Source organism: Peromyscus eremicus, chromosome 8a, assembly GCF_949786415.1.
Source record: "Peromyscus eremicus chromosome 8a, PerEre_H2_v1, whole genome shotgun sequence".
In the NCBI taxonomy this organism is placed as follows: domain Eukaryota; kingdom Metazoa; phylum Chordata; class Mammalia; order Rodentia; family Cricetidae; genus Peromyscus; species Peromyscus eremicus.
The window spans coordinates 4,743,622-4,763,142 of NC_081423.1; the positions used below are offsets into that span (position 1 = coordinate 4,743,622).

The 19,521-nt window shown below is 47.7% G+C and overlaps 1 protein-coding gene across 1 annotated transcript in view; it reads left to right on the forward strand.

Moving 5' to 3' along the window:
• The window catches only part of Tekt5 (tektin 5), a 43,294-nt gene that overhangs the window by 2,190 nt on the left and 21,583 nt on the right, over window positions 1-19,521 (forward strand). The window contains exons 2-4 of the mRNA XM_059270007.1: window positions 9,872-9,955; window positions 11,141-11,211; window positions 14,559-14,702. Of these exons, the coding sequence (XP_059125990.1) occupies window positions 9,872-9,955; window positions 11,141-11,211; window positions 14,559-14,702 (299 nt within the window). The remainder of the gene's footprint in view (window positions 1-9,871; window positions 9,956-11,140; window positions 11,212-14,558; window positions 14,703-19,521) is intronic.

Genomic DNA, 19,521 nt, shown 5'->3' on the forward strand with positions numbered 1-19,521 from the left:
TCAGTTGCTCTCCAGTTTATTTTCTGAGACACTGGCCTCTGGGGATGCTGTTTCTGTCTCCCCAGCATTGAGATTACAGCATGTGCTGCTGTGTCTGGCTGAGTTCTGATCAGACTGTGTGTCCTCTGGCTTGCACGGTAATCTCATGACTAAGCTGTCTCCACAGTCTCTATTGCTTGGTTTTCTGTGTCCACTGGATTAGGCTCCACCAGAGCAGAGAACCTTTGCCTTCTCACTGGTGTGTTCAGGAGTGGTACCTGCTTGCTGCTTGCCCTGGTGTCTGCTTGTGTCCTTAGCAACCTATGTCTGTACTGATTGACTGCTGTGCAGCCAATCCTTTGGATAAACTCCCAGGCTAAGATTGAGTGTGTGAGTGTGTGTGAGTGTGTGAGTGTGTGAGTGTGTGTGTGTGTGTGTGTGTGTGTGTGTGTGTGTGTTGCTATTGGTGACTGAACTCAGGACTTCATATGTACTGGTCAAGTGTAGCTACCCACTGATCTGTGGTCCCTAGTTGTCTTTGTTACTTACTGCTCTACTGCTATGAAGAAATGCCATGACCAAGGCAACTCTTATAAAAGAAAGAAGTTCTTTGGGGCTTGCTTACAATTGGAGGGTTAGTCCATGATCATCATGGTGGGAAGCAGACAGGCATGGCACTAGGACAGGAGCTGAGAGCTTTGCATCCTGATCCACAGGCAACAGGCAGAGAAAGTGACTGCTGTGGGCTTCTGAAACCTCAAAGCCCACCCCCAGTGACACATCCTCCAAGGACACTCTTCCTAGCCCTAAACTACCACAGCAGCCCTCTTGTAAACCACCGTCCCTCGTGCCTCCTCCCCCTCCATCAGGTCCCCTTCTTTTTCTCATGGTCCCCTTCAGCTTTCCTATCAAACATATGCCATTGCCCTCTGTTTCCCACCTCCTTAAGACCTCTTCTTTACCTCTCATGATCCTCTTTTACATCTTAGCTCATCTCAGTACACAGTAGAAATACCGATCACACACACACACACACACACACACACACACACACACACACACCCCACATGTAATTGCAAATCTAGCATATAGCAGAACATCTATTTGTCTGAGCCTGGCTTATTTCACTTAGCCTGATTTCTAGTACCATCTCCCTACAAATGCTATAATTTTATTTTTCTTTAGGCTGCATAAAATTCCACCATGGAATATACTACATTTTCTTTATCTAGGCTAGTTCCATTTCTTAACTGTTGTGAATAATGCAGCTATAAACGTGGAGATGTAGGTATCTCTGTGGGATGCTAAGTTAAAGTCCTTCAAGTGTATACTAAGTGTGGTATAGCTGGATCACATGTTAGTTCCATTTCCAGGTTTTATTTTGTTGTTGTTGTTGTTGTTGTTGTTTTGTGTGTGTGTGTGTGTGTGTGTGTGTGTGTGTGTACCTCCATACTGCTTTCCATGGTGGCTGTAGGAGTCAATGAATGCCTTTGAATAAGTAAATATATATCTTCATGTGGATATTCCTGACCCTTCCTTGGCCTCTGAGACTCCTAGCCCTGAGTCCCTTAGGATGTCTGGTAATAGATACTCAGCAGCTGTGGCTTAGCCACATGGTTTGTGTTTCTGTCATGATGAGGACTCCAGAGACAAATGCAGACCCAACACTCTGCCAGGGACAAGGCTCTTCTCTCTCCATTCTGCCACCCACAGCATGCGGCTCTTGTCCTAACGCTAAAAGGAGGGATCATATTTGAGTGACAAGCTCCTGCATGCAGGGAGCATTTGATATTCTCATGTGAGGCAAGAAATGAGGTAGGACTAAGGATAAACCATCAACTCTGTCTCACACTAGCAAGGAATGGCCGCATTTCAAGAGTCCCATGTCTTCCTTTTTAGCCTATTTGCCAGAACTCACAGGGGCCTCCTGGCTGTGGAGGAATCTGGGTAAGAGAAAGTTTTTCTGGAGAAAGTTTGGAGGGGATTAAGTGGTTATTGGGTAGGGAAGCTGGGTATAGGGTAGGGACAATATCTGCCTACAGTTGTGGGAATTAGTTCTGGGGTTCGCTGGAGCATACAGGGGGTGTTGTCTGGAAACCTATTACATCTGACAGCTGTATCTGCACCAATGTTCAATGTTGGGACATCGACAGGAAAGGTCATGGTATAGGTTTCATCACTCTGGATTTGGGGAGTGCTCCACTGTTTCCCTCCCTCCCCGGCTCACTCCTTACCAAGGAGTTGGGCAGAGACACCCAAGATAAGGGAAGTCTGTTGTTCTCTATCTTTTTCTCTTTTGTATTCTCTCTGTTTGTCTGGAAGCCCAGCTCTGCCTGTGCGTGGGTGAGTCAGGAATCAGACACACCTGAATTCTATCTGCTTCTCCCTGTCTCCTGGACTACCACAGTCCAGGCTGCTTCTTAGGGGCAGAAATGACCTCTTCTCCCAGGCTCTACCCTCAGCAACCAAATATCAAACTAGATTGAACCTCTCTCCTATGGCTCCTAAATGGCATCCTTAAATGTAATGTCTTTTGGAGGGAGTGTTTCGTGGGGTGGCGTCTTAGTTAGGATTTCTATTGCTGTGAAGAGACACCATGACCACAGCAACTTTCTTTCTTTTTCTTTTTTTTAAGATTTATTTATTTATTATATATTCAGTGTTCTGACTGCATATATTCCTGCATGCCAGAGAGGGCACCAGATCTCATTATAGATGGGTGTAAGCCACCATGTGGTTGCTGGGAATTGTACTCAAGACCTCTGGAAGAAACAGCCAGTGTTCTTAACCTCTGAGCCATCTCTCCAGCCCCTGTGACTCTTTCTTATAAAGGAAAAATTTAATGGGGCTGGCTTACAATTCAGAGGTTTAGTCCGTTATCATCATGGTGGGAAGCATGGTGGCATGCAGGCAGACATGGTGCTGGAGAAGGAGCTGAGAGTTCTACATCTGGATTGGCAGGCAGCAGGAAGAGAACTGTCAGCCACTGAGCCTGACCTTGAGCATCTGAGACCTCAAAGCCCCCCCCCCCCCCAGTGAAACACTTCCTCCAACAAGGCCACACCTCCTAATAGTGTGTGAGTGTATGGGGGCCATTCCTATTCAAACCACATTCCACTCCCTAGCCCCCAAAGGATTGTAGCCATATCATAATGCAAAAATGTATTCAGTCCAACTTCAGTAGTTCACATAGTCTATCACATTATCAACCCTGTTGAAAAGTACAAAGTCCAATGTCTCTTCTGAGACTCATGGCAATCTCTTAATTGTAATCCTCTATGAAATTAAAATAAAAAATCAAGCCGGGCGGTGGTGGCGCACACCTTTAATCCCAGCACTCGGGAGGCAGAGCCAGGTGGATATCTGTGAGTTCCAGGCCAGCCTGGTCTACAAAGCGAGTTCCAGGAAAAGGCGCAAAGCTACACAGAGAAACCCTGTCTCGAAAAACCAAAAATAAATAAATAAATAAATAAATAAATAAATAAATAAATAAATAAATAAAATCAAATATTTCCAACATATAATGGTGCAAGATATACATTACAGTTCCAAACAGGAGGAAAGGGAGCAAATACTGGACCAAAGCAAGACTGAAAACCAGCTGGGCAAACTCCACACTCTGCATCTCCACGTCTGATGTCAAACCACTCTTCAGATCTCCAACTCCTTTCGGCTTTGTTGACTGCAACACACTTCTTTCTCTCGGGCTGGTTTCACTCCCTGTTAGCAGCTCTCCTCAGCAGATGTCTCATGGCTCTGGCATCTCCAATATTTTGGGGTCTTCAAGGCAATAGCTTTTCTAGGCCTCCATGCAGGGACACCCCTGACACATGCCTGGCCTCAGCAGCTTTCCTTAGTCGAGGAGGAATGTTCCATAACCCCTTTCTTCTGTCCTTGACTCTAAAGCCAGAACCACATGGCTGAAGCTGCCGAGTTCTGCTGCCTGCTGGGGCTGGAACATGGCCTCCTCGTTCAATTACATCTTCACCAGCTTTCTGTTTTCCATCACTACCTAGGCCTGGCTGTCCTGGAAGCCTCTGTAGACCAGGCTGGCCTTGAACTCAGAGATCTGCCTGCCTCTGTCTCCTGAATATTGGGATTAAAGGTGTGCACCACCGTGCTTGGACCTAAACTGTTTTTTAATTCCTTTTCACAAATTGAAAGCTGAGTTGGGTGGAGTCTTGCCCTGACTCTCTTTATTGCGTTTAACATCAGGATTTTCTTTAATCCGTTTATCTCCTTGAACCCAGGATTTAGCTCTATTCTACTTCCTGGTGCCCCTTTTCTCCTCAGTCAGTGCATTTTGTATTTTTACTTCCTCAGCTTACTCCTTTTCATTGTAGATCTGCATAAGAGTGAACCCTAATAACCACATGACAGAGTCTATACGAGGCTGTCTTGAGATTTCTTCTGCCAAAGCAATTTATCCAAAGCTCTTCAATTTAGCCTCAGGCAGACTTTTTGTGCAAGGGCAGAAAGTAGGCACATTCTTCACCAAAATAGCAAAAGAACAGTCTCTAGCTACATACTAATATTCTTCTCCTCTGAAACCTCTTAAGCCAGCCCCCCACAGTTCAAATCACCCTCAGCACCACTGTCTTCTATGATTCTACTATGATGGCCCACTAAACAGGGCTTAAAGCCTTCAACTGCTTTTCTAATTCAGTCCCAAGGTCCACATTCCTTCAAACAAAAACATGTTCAGGCCTATCACAGCAATACCCCATTCCCTGGTACCAACTTCTGTCTTAGTTAGTAATGGGATTTTCCCAAGTACCTGCCCTGAGAAAATCTCTCCCAGAGTCCTAGGGAAGATGCTACATCCGGAGCAGGGTTATCTGAGGGAAAAGAATCTACATACACCATGCTCTTTTGTCCATTTACTTTATTCCTTTATGACACAATTCTGTCTACACAGCTTCAGTTCCATCCTGAGTCTCAGTTCCTCTTTGTACCCATTTTTCCTGTCCCCTCAAGGCCTGGTAATAACTGAGCCCTTACGCTTTTGGTCTCATCTTCGTCCCCTGTTCCTTCGTCCTCCATCTGTCCTTCCTGGCTCCTTACTCCTGGCTCTGATAAACTCTACAAGAGATCTGCCTTACCCTCTACAGAACCTCTGTCTTCCTCTTTTCTCTGGCCACGTGGTTCTGCCCCTGGAATTCCGCTCCAGTCCTTACTGCACCTGGTTATGTAAAACACCCTATTGTCCTCAGTCAGTCTGTCTGCCATGCCCTAGCCTGAGGGAAGGGGAGGGTCTGAGCTTCATTACACAAGAAACAAAGCTATGATCTAGGAGCCAGGTTGCTTCAAAGGACCTTAGTTCAGGGGCTTCAGGCAAAAGGCAGATACCCAATTCAAATGCTGAAAAGGGAGCAGGGAGCTCAGAGGCAGAAGGCCCTGCCTACATGACCTATCCAAGTACTGGCCCAAGCAGGATGCTCACATATACACGTTCTATGGGAATTATGAGCACAAGAAATTCATAATGAGGAGCAGCTGAATATTAAAGCTGTATAACACCATATTTAAATGGCTTCCTATTTGACGGACCCTTGGTCGGTCAAAGTATAGTTTATTATATACAGCTGGACTCCCTATTTCATATTCTTGTGGTTCACCATAGGCCAGATTACAGTTCAGAAGTTTAGTCCGTTATCATCATGGTGGGAAGCATGGTGGCATGCAGGCAGGCATGGTGCTGGAGAAGGAGCTGAGAGTTCTACATCTGGATCTATAGGCAGGAGGAAGAGAACTGTCAGCCACTGAGCCTGACCTTGAGCATCTGAGACCTCAAAGTCCATCCCCCAGTGACACACTTCCTCCAACAAGGCCACACCTCCTAATAGTGCCACTACCTATGGGCCAAGCATTCAAACACATGAGTCTATGGGGGCCGTTCCTATTCAAACCACTGCAGGTGCTATTTCATGTAGCCTAGGCTGACCTCAAAATCACTGTATAGCCCAGGATGACCTTGAACTCTTGATTCTCCTGCCTTCACTTCTCAAGCACTGGGATTAGACATTCACCACCATACTAGGTTTCTGCTGTATTTGGGAACTGTGAAGAAAGCATTCTACCAAGGGAGCGATTTCCCCAGACCCACTTACATCTTAACTCCTGAACCCTTCCTCCATAACCTGTACTAAAGCTCTGGCCTTCCTCTCTCCATTCCTTTGCACCTGCAGCAGCCTCTTCATCATTCCTATTCACCTTTGCCTCTCCTTCTCGTGGTTCATGTCCCTACTTGTCTTTCCCTCCCTGACCACTGGGTACCCCCCACCCACCAAGGACGCCTTATTTCATTGCACCCCTTATGAAAATCTTATATTTTATATTTGTGTGTGTGTCTGTGTGTATTCATGAGTGTGCACCATGATATACATGTGGAGTCAAAGGACAACTTGCAAGGGTTGTCTCTCTTCTTCCACGATGTGGTTCCTGGGGATTAAATCTGGTCATTTGGCTTAGCAGTAAGTGCCTTTACCTGCTAAACCGTCTCAGATTTCTTTAGGTGTGTTCTCTTCACTCTATGGAGTGCAAACTTTGTTGTGGCAGGGCTGTCTGTGCAATTACTGTACTCTACTCCAGCACCTCAATCAAGCAGAGTCCAGAGGAGGACCTCCAAACGCCTGAGCAGAAAGTCACCGGATCCCCCTCCTTTCTGCGTTCTTTGGTGCCTTTACTCCCAGAACCCTCTGCTCCTTTGGCTTTTATGATGTCCCAGGCAGACTGGTGGCTGATCACCATTGTCCCTCAGCTCCATAAGAACATCCATAAGCAAACAGCTCATTCTCTTACCTTCTGTTGTGCTCAGGTCCCTGAGACAGTTGGAAAGAAGGCCAGGAACTGTGGCTATACTATGGTAGTCTCACAAGGCCCCACCCCCTTCCTATGGCTTGCCTTCTACTTGAATAGCAACAAAGAAAAATGTACACAGATAATCGTAGGGACTGTCTTAGTTACTATTCTGCTGTTCTGATTTGACCAAGGCAAATCTTATAAAAGAAAGACTTTAATTGGGAGCTTGCTTACAGTTTTACAGGAGTAGTCCATGATCATCATGGTGGGAAGCAGATAGGCATGGCGCCAGAGCAGTAGCTGACAGCCTTACATCCTGACCCACAGGCAGGAGGCAAAGAGAGTGTTGGCCTGTTGTGGGCTTCTGAAACCCACCCCCAGTGGCTTTCCATCAAAGCCACACTTCTAATCTTTCCTAAATAGTTCACCAGCTGGGAACTAAGTTGCATATATGTATATATATGAGCCTATGGATGTGGGGGATATTCTCATTCAAAGCACCTCAGGGTCCATTGACAAATTACTTTTTTCATGCTATGACAAAATTCCTTGCAAAAGCAGCTGAGGAAAGAGTTTGTTTTGGCTCACAGTTTGAAGGAATAGTCCCCATAATGGTGGGGAGGGAACGGTGGAGGAGTGTGAGGCACCGGGTCACACAGTGTCTGCAGCCAGGAAGCAGAGAGAGATGAATGCTGTTGCTCAGCTCTCTTTTCCTTGTATTCAGTCTGAGACTCGAGCTCAGGATCTGACATCCACACTCAGAGCTGACAGTGAAGACAATCCATCACAGATGGGGTTCTACATGAGGTCTTCACACTTGCTGGTGAACATAATCTGCTAACAAACCTGATTGGTGAGATAATGCACCAACCCTGAGCCCATGTATAGATGAAGACACAGAGGATCTGAGAGGTAACCCAGCATGTCCAAGTGCACACAGTAAGAAGTGGCTAAGCCTGAATTTGAACCCAATAAATAGACTACCAAGAAATAGGAGGACAGCAGCTGACACATCATGTCACAATGATAGCTTGGCTTTACTTATTAATATAGCTTGGGAAAGCTTAGGGACAACTTGCAGAGATTGTAGGAAGGGGTGTTACCCCTGTATTTAAATACCCATCAATAACAGCTCACAGTGTCAGAGAGTTGTAACCATGATTGATTGGCCCCATGTACCTGGTCCAAATACCATGGCAGTGGGAATGTGTGGTAGAGGCTGCTCACTTCCTGGCAGACAGGAAGCAAAGAAAAAAACACAAGAAGAGACCAGGGCTTGTGAGATATACTCCTTGGGGTGGTTTGAAAGAAAATAGTTCCCAAAGGGAGTGGCACTTTAGGAAGTGTGACCTTGTTGGAGGAAGTATGTCACTGTGGAGGTGGGCTTTGAGGTCTCATATATGCTCAAGATTCCACCCAATGTCTGAGTTCCTGGTGCCTGTGAAAGATGTAGAACTATCATCTACCTCTCCAATACCATGTCTGCCTGCATGCCACCATTCTCCCAGCCAACATGCTCCCCTCCATGCTGATAATGAACTAAACCTCTGAAACTGTAAGCTGCTAACTCAATTAAATGTTTTCCTTATAAGAGTTGCCATAGTGATGGTGTCTCTTCACAGCAATAGAAACCCTAACTAAGACAGAAGTTGGTACTAGGGACTGGAATATTGCTAGGATAGGCCTGATCATGTTTTGTTTGGAGGAATTTGGACTTTGGGAGTTTGGGCTTGGAAAGCAGTGGAATGATTTAAGTGCTACTTAATGGGCCATACTAGTAGGAGCATGGAAGACAGTGGTGCTGAGTGTGATTTGAACTGTAGAGGGCTGGCTCAAGAAATTTTAGAGAATTTTAGTATGTTGCCTAGAGATGGATCTTGTGATATTTTGGTAAAGAAAGTGGTGGCTTTTTGCCCTTGTTCAAAGAGTCTGCCTGAGGTGAAAGTGAAGAGATTTGGATTAATTGCTTTGGCAGAGGAAATCTCAAAACAGCCTAGTATAGACTCTGTCATGTGATTATTACTGGTCACTCTTATACAGACTTATAATGAAAAGGAACAAGAAAATGTAAAATTTGAGGAGAAAAGGAGCACCAGGAAGTGGAATGGAGCTAAGTCCTGTGGTTAAGGAGATAAACAGATTAAGAAATGGAATAAAGGGAGTGGTTACCTCAGGGCAAGATCCCACCCAGCTAAGTTTCCAACTTGTGGAAAGGAATCAAAGAAAAGTTTAGAGCGAGTGTCATGGGGCACACCTTTAATCCCAGCACTGGGAAGGCAGAGGCTGGTGGGTCTCTGAGTTTGAGGCCAGCCTGGGCTACAGAGCAAGTTTCAGAACAGCACACCTTAGTCAGTGAAGGCAACCATCAAAAGTAGAAAGTTGGTGAAGATGTAATGGAACAAGGGGCCATCTATCCATCCATCCATCCACCCACCCATCCATCCATCCACCCATCCACCCATCCATCCATCCATCATCCACCCACCCACCCATCCATCCATCCATCCATCATCCATCCATCCATCCATCTACCCATCCATCCATCCATCCATCCACCCATCCACCCATCCATCCATCCATCCATCCATCCACCCATCCACCCATCCATCCATCATCCATCCATCCATCCATCCATCCATCCATCCATCCATCATCCATCCACCTTTCTTTGCTTCTTTTTCTTTTCTTTTGAGACAAGGTCTCACTATATAGCTCTGACTGTTCTGGAATACACTATGTACGGCTGGCCTGGAACTCAAAGAAATCTACCTGCCTCTGCCTCCCAAGTATTGGGATCAAAGGCATGTGACACCACACCTGATTTTTAGGTGTTTCTTAGCCCCATCAAGGTGAGTTCAGGGTGAACCATCACAGGCTCCCTCCCAATTATACTGCTTCCTGGGACACATCCTTGTCCTGATTTGAATGCATGAGCTTGCAGTGGCCCTGGCACAAAAGCACAGTAATGAGGCCCCATGGGACACCCAGGTACCAAACAGAACAGAGCAGATGAGGCATAGGTTCTCACTTGCCTACACTCAGGTTCTGCCCAGGCCTCCACAGGACACAGTCTTTCCCATTGTTCCAATAGGTGGCCCTGGAGTGTCTGTACAATCGGGAGAAAAGGATCGGGATTGACCTGGTCCATGACAGCGTGGAGAAAAACCTTATCCGGGTAAAGTACCCTCTGGGAGTGGGTGAGAGGGTAGCTGGCTGGTCAGAAGGTTGAGTGGTTTGTCCGGAGCAGAAGTCACATATGATGCCTTATAGAGTTAGAGCTCAGAGAACACTGTAGGGTGCTGATGTCCTCATGTAGGAATGGGGAGAAGTGGAAACGGGAATGGATTGGGATAATTTGATCTCAATCTTTTTATTTTCAAAATGACCATATGGATGGCACCATGATAATAAAAGTAAAGGCCCATGTATATTTATTTTTGCTCATTTTTGCAGAGTCTCATGTATCCCAGGCTATCTTCAAGTTTACTATGTAGCTGAGGATGACCTTGAACCCCTGGTCCTCCTGCTTCTACCTTCTGATTTCTGGGATTACAGACATACACCATCATATCCAGTTTATACAGCTGGGAATCCAACTGAAGTCTTCATATGTGCTAGACAAACCACACTCCTGATCGTATATTAATCATATACTATATACACTGTATATGTATACCACTTCCAGTACATGGTTTAATTTAATGAAAAAATTATCTGTGAGCACTCTACACATAGTTGGGTGCTAAGTTTTATTTTAATTTTTAAGTACATAAAAAGAAAAGAAGCCAGACATAGTGTCACATGCCTGTAATACCAGCTACTCAGGGGGCTGAGGCTGGAGGATCACCAAGCCAAGGCCTGCATGGGCTGTAAAATGAGTTCAAGGCTAGTCTGGGCAAATCGGTGAGCTCCTGTTTCAAAATAAGAAGAGGGGATGAGATAACTCAGTGGTAGAATTGCCTGTCTAGCTCATGAGAGAGGGGAGTGGGAGGGAGAGAAAAAAGAGAGAGAGTGGAGGGGGAGGAAGGAAAGAAAGAAAGAAAGAAAGAAAGAAAGAAAGAAAGAAAGAAAAAGAAAGAAAGAAAGAAAGAAGAAAGAGAGAAAGAAAGAAGAAAGAAAGGAGAAAGGGAATGGGGGTAGAAGGGAGGAGAGGAGAAGAGAAGGAAAAATAAGAAGGCATTATGGAGGCTGAGGCAGGAGGATCCGGAGTTCAAGGCCTCTATCATCTACTCTTGGCCCCAGTGGTCCTGGGATCCCCACTCGGGTATTTCCTGGCATGGGGCTCCTGCATGAGGGCTCTGACCAGTGAATTTCCAACCATGTCAGCTCTTGTCATGTCTGACATTTTTTTTCATTTCAGGAAGTGGATTTACTAAAATGTTGCCAAGATCAGATGAGAAAATTAGCTAAACGAATCGATTTCCAGATGCGGTAAGGGAGCCTTTCTCCTTCAGGATTGCTTGTGGGTTCACCAGGTTTCTGGGGAACAGCCAGATGGATCCACTTGTCTCTGAGCAGCTCTTGAGGTTCCTAGTGTGCTGTTAGATGTTTAACACCAGCTCTGTGGGGTGGGAAGGGTGAAGGTGCATCCCCATTTGCCTTCTGTCAATGAACAGAAGGTGCTTCTGTCAATGGACCAGTCCATCCAGGGATGCTAGTCTGCTCTCCTGAGCTAGCTCATCCCCAGCTGCTGTTGGCCCCGACAGAAGGCACCAGCCTCCCGACACCCAGCTTTCACGGCTTCCCCAGGCGATGTCTGAAATTGGGAGGAGCAGCACGTGGTGACATTAGGCAATAAGGCAAGGGACTGGGACATCTCCGGAAGGGTGCTGGTGGACGCTTGAGCAGAGAGTCTTCAAAAGGCACTGGCTTTTGTTCCTAGACCATGATGTAAACTGGTATCATGCCAAGGCAGGGCCCCTCGCGTAATTAAAGGGAGGTCTGTGTTTTGCTGGGCTTGGGCCCCCTAGCTAAGCCCCTGGGCCCCTCGGCTCCCATGAGACGGTTCCCCGTGGCATTAGAGCTAAGCATTTACCCTTCCTTGTCCCGGGGCACGCCGCTCTGCTGGTTTTTCTTCTTTGTCACAGAGGGCACAGCTGGGGCTGCCCTTCTTGATATGGCCAGCAGGGTGGCCTGCAGTGTGGAAATGCTCAGACCTAGCTTGCTGGAGAGGCTCTAAGGCTGACCCGCTCAGGTGGCCACAGATGAGGGCTTGTGATTTTCTGGGCCAGGACTGAGATTTGCTTCCAGGAAGAAGGGTGTTCTTATGGTATAGGCACCCCAAAAGAATAGAAAAGGTTCCTCTTGACTGGGGGGAGCCAAGCTTGGGTCCTTCCTGGTGGGTTGACAGCAGGGTGAGGGGATGACAAAAAGGGGAACCGGGCCTCTTCCTCCTCCTCCAGGCTTCATCAGTACCAAGCAGTACTGCCAGCTGCTCTCTGAGCTTCCGCTGACCCCAGTGCTCTGACCCCAGTGCTCTGACCTCTCACCTTCTGGCTTTCATGACACCCCAGTGCATCAGCTGAGACAGAGCCCTACTTCTCTATCCAGCTCAATGTTGAAGGCCTCAGGGTGGGTCCCGGTGGGGGGTCCCGACAGGATCTCCTGTGTGTCCTCACAGGTGAGCACCCACTATTGGGGACATCCATTTTCTTCCTTCTGAGTCATTAGAGCCCCACCTCCACCCCAACAGCAACCGTGTCCACAAGGGAGGGGGAGAGGAGGAACAAAGGGAGAGAAACTGAGTAGAGAGACCCATGGGGAGAGGAAAGGGAGGAAGGGAGGAGACGGAGAGGCTAAGGGGGAGCCAGCCCTCCATCGTAGCTGGTCTCTGGCTGAAGACTTAAGTGAAGTCATTGCCTTACCGATCTGACCCTGCCCGCGAGCAATCAGCAAGAATTCACCTTCGCCCCACAGAGAACCCAGGGAGAGGTTTAGGCTTAGAGGCTTCTTAGATGCAAGCTAAGAATTAGTGTCTACTTGGTATATTTAGGTCTGAAACAACCTATTAATAGCCAAGAGTTACTCTTTTCCTTTAAAGACCAAAATCTGAATTTCCCTTTCAAGATGCATTCACTCTTACTTTAGACATCATTTGAAAAGATGGAAAACAGCAAATAAAGGAGCAGGTACTTGGAGTTTGGTGAGAACTCTGAAGGTGATTGCCATTGCCAGCGGTTTGGAGCCCGGAAACGGTGGCTTTAGCCAGGCTTCTTAGCTCTGACTCCAACAGTCCAGGCTCAAGTCCCTCCCCACCCCTTGTCTCCTCTTCACCTGATCCGTCTCTGACCCACCCAGCACCTCCCTCCACCCAGACCCCCCTCCACCCAGGCCCCCCTCCACCCAGATCCCCCTCCACCCAGACCCCCTCCACTCAGACCCCCCTCCACCCAGAACCCCCTCCACCCAGACCCCTCCCTCCACCCAGATCCCCCTCCACCCAGAACCCCCTCCACCCAGACCCCTCCCTCCACCCAGATCCCCCTCCACCCAGAACCCCCTCCACCCAGACCCCCTCCACCCAGAACCCCCTCCACCCAGACCCCCTCCACCCAGACCCCCCTCCACCCAGAACCCCCTCCACCCAGCCCCTGACTCTGAGCTGGTCCCTGACCCCTGAAAACCTGGTTATTTCTAGCTTCTCTGCTTTTGTGTTAGTTTGAAATTCTAAATCACCTCTGCAGCTTTGTCCATAGTGCCTTTTCCTACTTGATAGGAGCACCTAGCTCAGACATGGACTCAGACATGGGAAGTCCTCCGTATTTACTCTCTCTGCCTGCTTTGATGGTTCCCTCCACTGTGTTATTTGCTGTCTTTTTAAAGCCCCCACAGTTCCCCTTACCATGCTCATCATATTTATTTTTGTTGTATTTAGTTATATAAATTGAAGGCAGTGAGTGTCTTTCTCTACATTTTAACTCTGTGTTCAGAAGCACCTTCCATTGCACAGCGATGCGTTTGTGATAGAAGTGACTCCATACAGACTTTGTCTAAAGATGGTTTGGTATCTTCTAAATCTGTTCTTATAAATACAGAGATTTTTAAAGACTTATTTTTATTTTGTGTATATGAGTGTTTGCCTGCATGTACATATGTGTACCAGGAGTGTGCCTGATGTCTGCAGAGGCCAGAAGATGGTATCAGATCCAATGGAACTGGAGCTACAGATGCTTGTGAGCTGCCATGTGGGTGCTGGGAACTGAACTCAGCCTCTGGTCAGTGTTCTTTATTGCCAAAACAAAGTCATGCCAGGAACCTACAGGTTCCCTGTGACTGGTTGAGTGGATGCAACTGAGATGCCCATCACTCAGAGCCTGAGGTATTAACCACTTAGCCTTTTTTTTTTTAATGTGTATTTTACTCGTGTTTGTGTGTGTGTGTGTGTGTGTGTGTGTGTGTGTGTGTGTGTACGTGCATACACTTGCATGCCATTTGGACGTCAGAGGACAACTTTCAGGAGTCAGTTCTCTACTTCCATTGTGACTTCAGGGATCAACTCGGGCCATCATGCTTGAGTGGCAGCTCTTTACCTCCAGAGTCATCTTGCTGGCCTGGCTCACGTCTCTTTTACAGACAACAGGTGTGTTTGTCCTGGAGTGAGCCATAGTGGCTGAGTAGGAGGTGTTGACACCAAGTGGAAACAGAGATGAGCAACCTCTAAGTGTGCACAGAGCACTTTCCTGGGAGTCTGGGCTTGCAGCCTGGGCTTTGCCTCCACCTGACGCATAGCGATGGCTGTGGGTGGAGGATGCGGTGACCACACATTGCTTCTCCTACAGGGATAACCGAGATGCTCAACACGCCCTAGAGCGGGACATTGAGGACAAGAGCTCAGCCCAGTGTATTGACGAGAGGTGCTTCAATCTCAGAAACACATCTGACAGCATCAGCTTCTTCCACGGCATGGAAAAGTTTGACGGAACGTAAGTACCCAGCTCTCTCTCCTTGTCTTTGGCCAGGTCCAGTGGGAGAAAAGGGCAAGGTGTAGAAAGGGTGTTGTGTGCTGGTCAAGTGGTGTTTGAATGGGATCCTCTGTTGCAAGGGGCTGGATCTTGGTTTGGCCAGCAGGTTAAGAGAAGAGTTTACTGGAAGTCTGTAGGGAGCACCAGAGTCAAGTGGAAGGCTGCAGGGGAAGGCTCTGGCTGTCAGAGAGAGCCAGGGAGTGGGAGCTACTGGTCTGTGTCCTGGGGGGTCTGTGTGCTTGCCCTGCAGCTCTGGCTCTGCACCCACCTGCTGTGTGGCCTCGGGTGGGAGGCACTGGCTACATGTCTACATGGCCATCTTTCCATCCATGTTCCACCTTTCTCAAGATCCAAATCATGTGATTGGCTTAGCTGAGAGTCCCAGGGCCACTGCCACAGTGGTAGGGCATGCTGGGAGACTTCCAATGGCAGTTGCACCAATAGGAGCAGGAACTCCATTCAGTAGTGCTCAGCCTGGGTTCAGGTCCTGAAACAGGGAAGGGGTGTCAGAGCAAAGAAATGAAGTGTCCAACCACCAGATGACTTTCACACAAGTGGCCAGCCCCGAATAGCTCCAGCCATCTTTATTTATACATCAAAAACAAGCATGTTTTTCCATACTAACAAATAAGTTTTTCCCATCCCCTGGCAAAAACCAAATAGGTCAAATATGTTTTTTCCCAACAAAACATCTTTTTTTTTTCCGGTTTTTCGAGGCAGGGTTTCTCTGTGTAGTTTTGCGCCTTTCCTGGAACTCACTTGGTAGCCCAGGCTGGCCTCGAACTCACAGAGATCCGCCTGGCTCTGCCTCCCAAGTGCTGGGATTAAAGGCGTGCGCTACCACCGCCCGGCAAAACTGCAGTTCTCTTTTTTTTTTTTTTTTTTTTTTTTTTGGTTTTTCGAGACAGGGTTTCTCTGTGTAGCTTTGCGCCTTTCCTGGAACTCACTTGGTAGCCCAGGCTGGCCTCGAACTCACAGAGATCCGCCTGGCTCTGCCTCCCGAATGCTGGGATTAAAGGCGTGCGCCACCACCGCCCGGCCTCCAACAAAACATCTTTAAACCCAAAGCAACACTTATTTTGCTAGCTTGGCCAGGTACATCCTTTCTCTACAAAACTAAAGATGATTGACATGGGCACACACTTGCAAGAACAACAATCCCGTTCAGAACATATTTACAGAAACAGGGGTGATCTGCCTCCTGTCGGCTCCGAATCAGAACAGCTCCCGGGGTCTGATGTGACAGCTGCCATCCTCAGGAGGATCATCAGCTGAGGAGCTGAGGAGCATCAGCTCCCAAGGAATTTTAGGGAAAAATACTAGAGAAAAAAGGGGTTTCCAGGAATGATCATGTCTGTCCCATGCATGATTGACAAAATGACACTAACACCGCCAAGAGAATCATCAACATTACAAGAGAAAAGAGAGCGTGCTGGCCGCGCATGCGTGCGGGCCCAGCGGTATTCTGCACTGTCCTGAAGTCCTTGGTCCTTGCCAAGTCAGACTGTCCCTGTGGGCTTTGCCTCATCTGGAGACCCATTAGACAAGCAATCACATACTGGCCTGAAACTAGGCCGCTCCCAACACAGTAGTGTCCACCAGCACTGGGATTTTTGGGAGAGAGTAGGTTCTTAGGGACTGGGAATACGTCTCAGAACTTGCCTAGCAGGTGTGAAGCCCAACTTTAGTTCTCAGTACTAACACACACACACACACACACACACACACACACACACACACACACACACACACACACGCATGCACTGCTTCTACAGCCAGGCTGGGCTTGCTGTATTCCAGCCTCCATGTACACACTATGGGTAAGTTAAGGCAGGTTAAACTCTTTGGGCCACATTTCTGTATCAACGTCATGGGGAAAAATAGTGTCTACTTCCCTGGGTTTCTGTGAGGAAGAAAAGATGGACACAGGATGTGGGGAACACAGAGCCTAGTGTTTGACAGGACATTGATTGGATGAAGCTGTGTAGCATAATTTCTTTCACCCTGGCAGCTATGAGTAGCACAGGTGCCTCTTGTGTGCATAACACTCTGGAGGGCATGTCCATATCATGGAGGGTCAGATAGAATAATACATGCTTTCCTTGTCCACAGCCTGGGGTCTGAGAAGAGGGTCGGGAGAGAAGCTCTGGGTACAGGGTGGGGTCTCCTTTGGGTCTACTCCGCACTATCTACCTTTTATCTCTAGCAGATAGAATTGTACTGGGCACTATGTGCACAATAGGTATTTCTGGAATGAAAGAACCAAGGAGAGGAAGAGAGAAGGGGAGAAGCCCCTGGGTAGGCTCTGTGGACCATCCCTAGAGTAATCTTCTGAATTTAGCCACATGGCAAATCCCACCTTTTTGGGATTTCTGGTCATGTCACTTCCTGGGACTTGCTCCTCTTTCCACAGGGTTGAGGCCTTGGAGTAGTAAGGCGGGAATTCTGCTCCTGTAGCCACAGCTGCCCAGCTGCACAGGGAGACCCAGGGGGTCCCTCCACCTGTGTGAACGCCTCCCCTAAGCCTGGCTGCCAAGCTGCTCATTGCTGGGTGAGGCTGCTTTACTTCATCTGACTGGACTCTCAGAGCTGCTCTTTGTGGCCAGTAATTACTCCCCAGATGTTCGAACTCAGGACGCTGTCTTCCAGGTTTGAGGCAGAGTAAAGAGAGGATGTTTAGTGACTGACTGGATTTTAGTGTCTCTGTTCAGTGCAGTTCTCAGCAGCTTGGGTTAACAGATGATGATGATGATGATGATGATGATGATGATGATGATGATGGTGATGGTTATGATGATGACAGTGATGGTAGTGATAATCACAGTGCTGGTGGTGATGGTGGTGATGGTGGTGATGGTGACAATGATGGTGGTGATGGTGGTGATGATGGTGATGGTGGTGATGGTGGTGGTGATGGTGGTGATGATGGTGGTGATGGTGGTGATGATGGTGGTGGTGATGGTGATGATGGTGGTGATGATGGTGATGGTGGTGATGGTGGTGATGGTGGTGATGATGATGATGGTGGTGGTGATGGTGATGGTAGTGATAATCACAGTGCTGGTGATGATGATGGTGATGATGGTGATGATGGTGATGGTGGTGATGGTGGTGATGGTGGTGATGGTGACATTTGCTATGTTAGACTTTGTGTCCAGAGCTTGGCATGCAACATCTTATGAATAATAATCACTTGACAAATGCTTCCTGAGTGTCTGGTTGTGTGATAGGGATTTTACCCTGGGCATAGGCCCCATAATTATCCCCATTTGATGAAACCAGTGCTCAGAGAGATGAGCAGCTGACCTCAACTCACACAGCGGCTGGCAGAACTGAGCTTTGAGTCCACACTGGACACAGAGTCTAGGTGTTGTCCTGTGGTGATATTGTGTTCCCCAATATATTGTACATCTTAATAAACTTATCTGGGCTCAGAGAACAGAACAGCCGCTAGACAGACATAGAGGTCAGAAAATGGTGGCACACGCACCTTTACTCCTGTCACTTGGGAGGCAGAGATCCATCCGGATCTGTGAGTTCAAAGCCACACTGGAAACAGCCAGACATGATGACACATGCCTTTAATCCCAGAAAGTGATGGCAGGAGACAGAAAGGAATATAAGGTGTGAGGACCAGGAACTAGGTCTGGTTAAGCTTTTAGGCTTTTAGCAGTAGTTCAGCTGAGATTCATTCTGGATGAGGACTCATAGGCTTCCAGTCTGAGGAAACAGGATCAGCTGAGCAACTGGCAGGTGAGGTAGCTGTGGCCTGTTCTGTTCCTCTGACCTTTCAACGTTCACCCCAATATCTGGCTCCTGGGGTTTTATTAATAAGATCTTTTAAGATTCATGTTACATTGTCCAGTGATGATCCTGCCTCTGCACCGAAGCCTGCCCCACCTTCTGCCTTTAGAGGACGTGGGCTCCAGGGAAGTACACCCCTGATACTGAGGTGCACAACCTATGAGGAGACAAGCCGCCTGTGGTGACTTCCTCCGGGGAGAGGGAGGTGAGGCTGCTGTTTTCCCTGGGGAATCTCTCGGCTGCCTGCTCCAGGGGAAGGCAGGGGTGTGGCGTCTACTGCTGGTGACAGTGATTACGTCTCATTTAGCAGGAGTACATTCTCTTAGTATATGCTCACGGGGACATTTGTTATTTGGTTTGTGGAGACAGGGTCTCCCAGTCCAGCCCTTGAAGATTCATGGGTTATGTTCTCACACACACCTCCTCATGCCTGGGAACGTGGGGAGACCAAGGGCTATACATAATAGGTCCTTGTTTGGTTTTTGATTTTGGTCACAATTCTCCCGCCTCAGCCTCCCAGGATTCCAGGGTGTTTCGAGACAGTGTTTCTCTGTGCAGCTCTGGCTGTCCTAGAACTGGCCTTGAACTCACAGAGACCTGCCTGACTCTGCCTCAGTAGTACTGAGATTAAAGTTGTGCACCATCACACCTGGCTAGACAACTGTTTTCAATGCATTCATACATACTTATGATAAGGATTGGCTTGTGAGGCAAAGGTTAACAATAACCACTAATAAAATAGAATAATCACAACAATATGTTATAGTGAAAGTCATTAAAACTGATGAATTGAGGCCATTGAGGTAGCTCAGGGGTGAGACTCTTGCCAGCAAGCCTGATGACCCTAGTTTGATCTCCGGAACCCACACTGTGGAAGGAGAGAATCAGTTTCTGCAGACTGTTCTGGCTCCACACGCCCACACTAAATAAATAAATAAATAAATAAATAAATAAATAAATAAATAAATAAATAAAT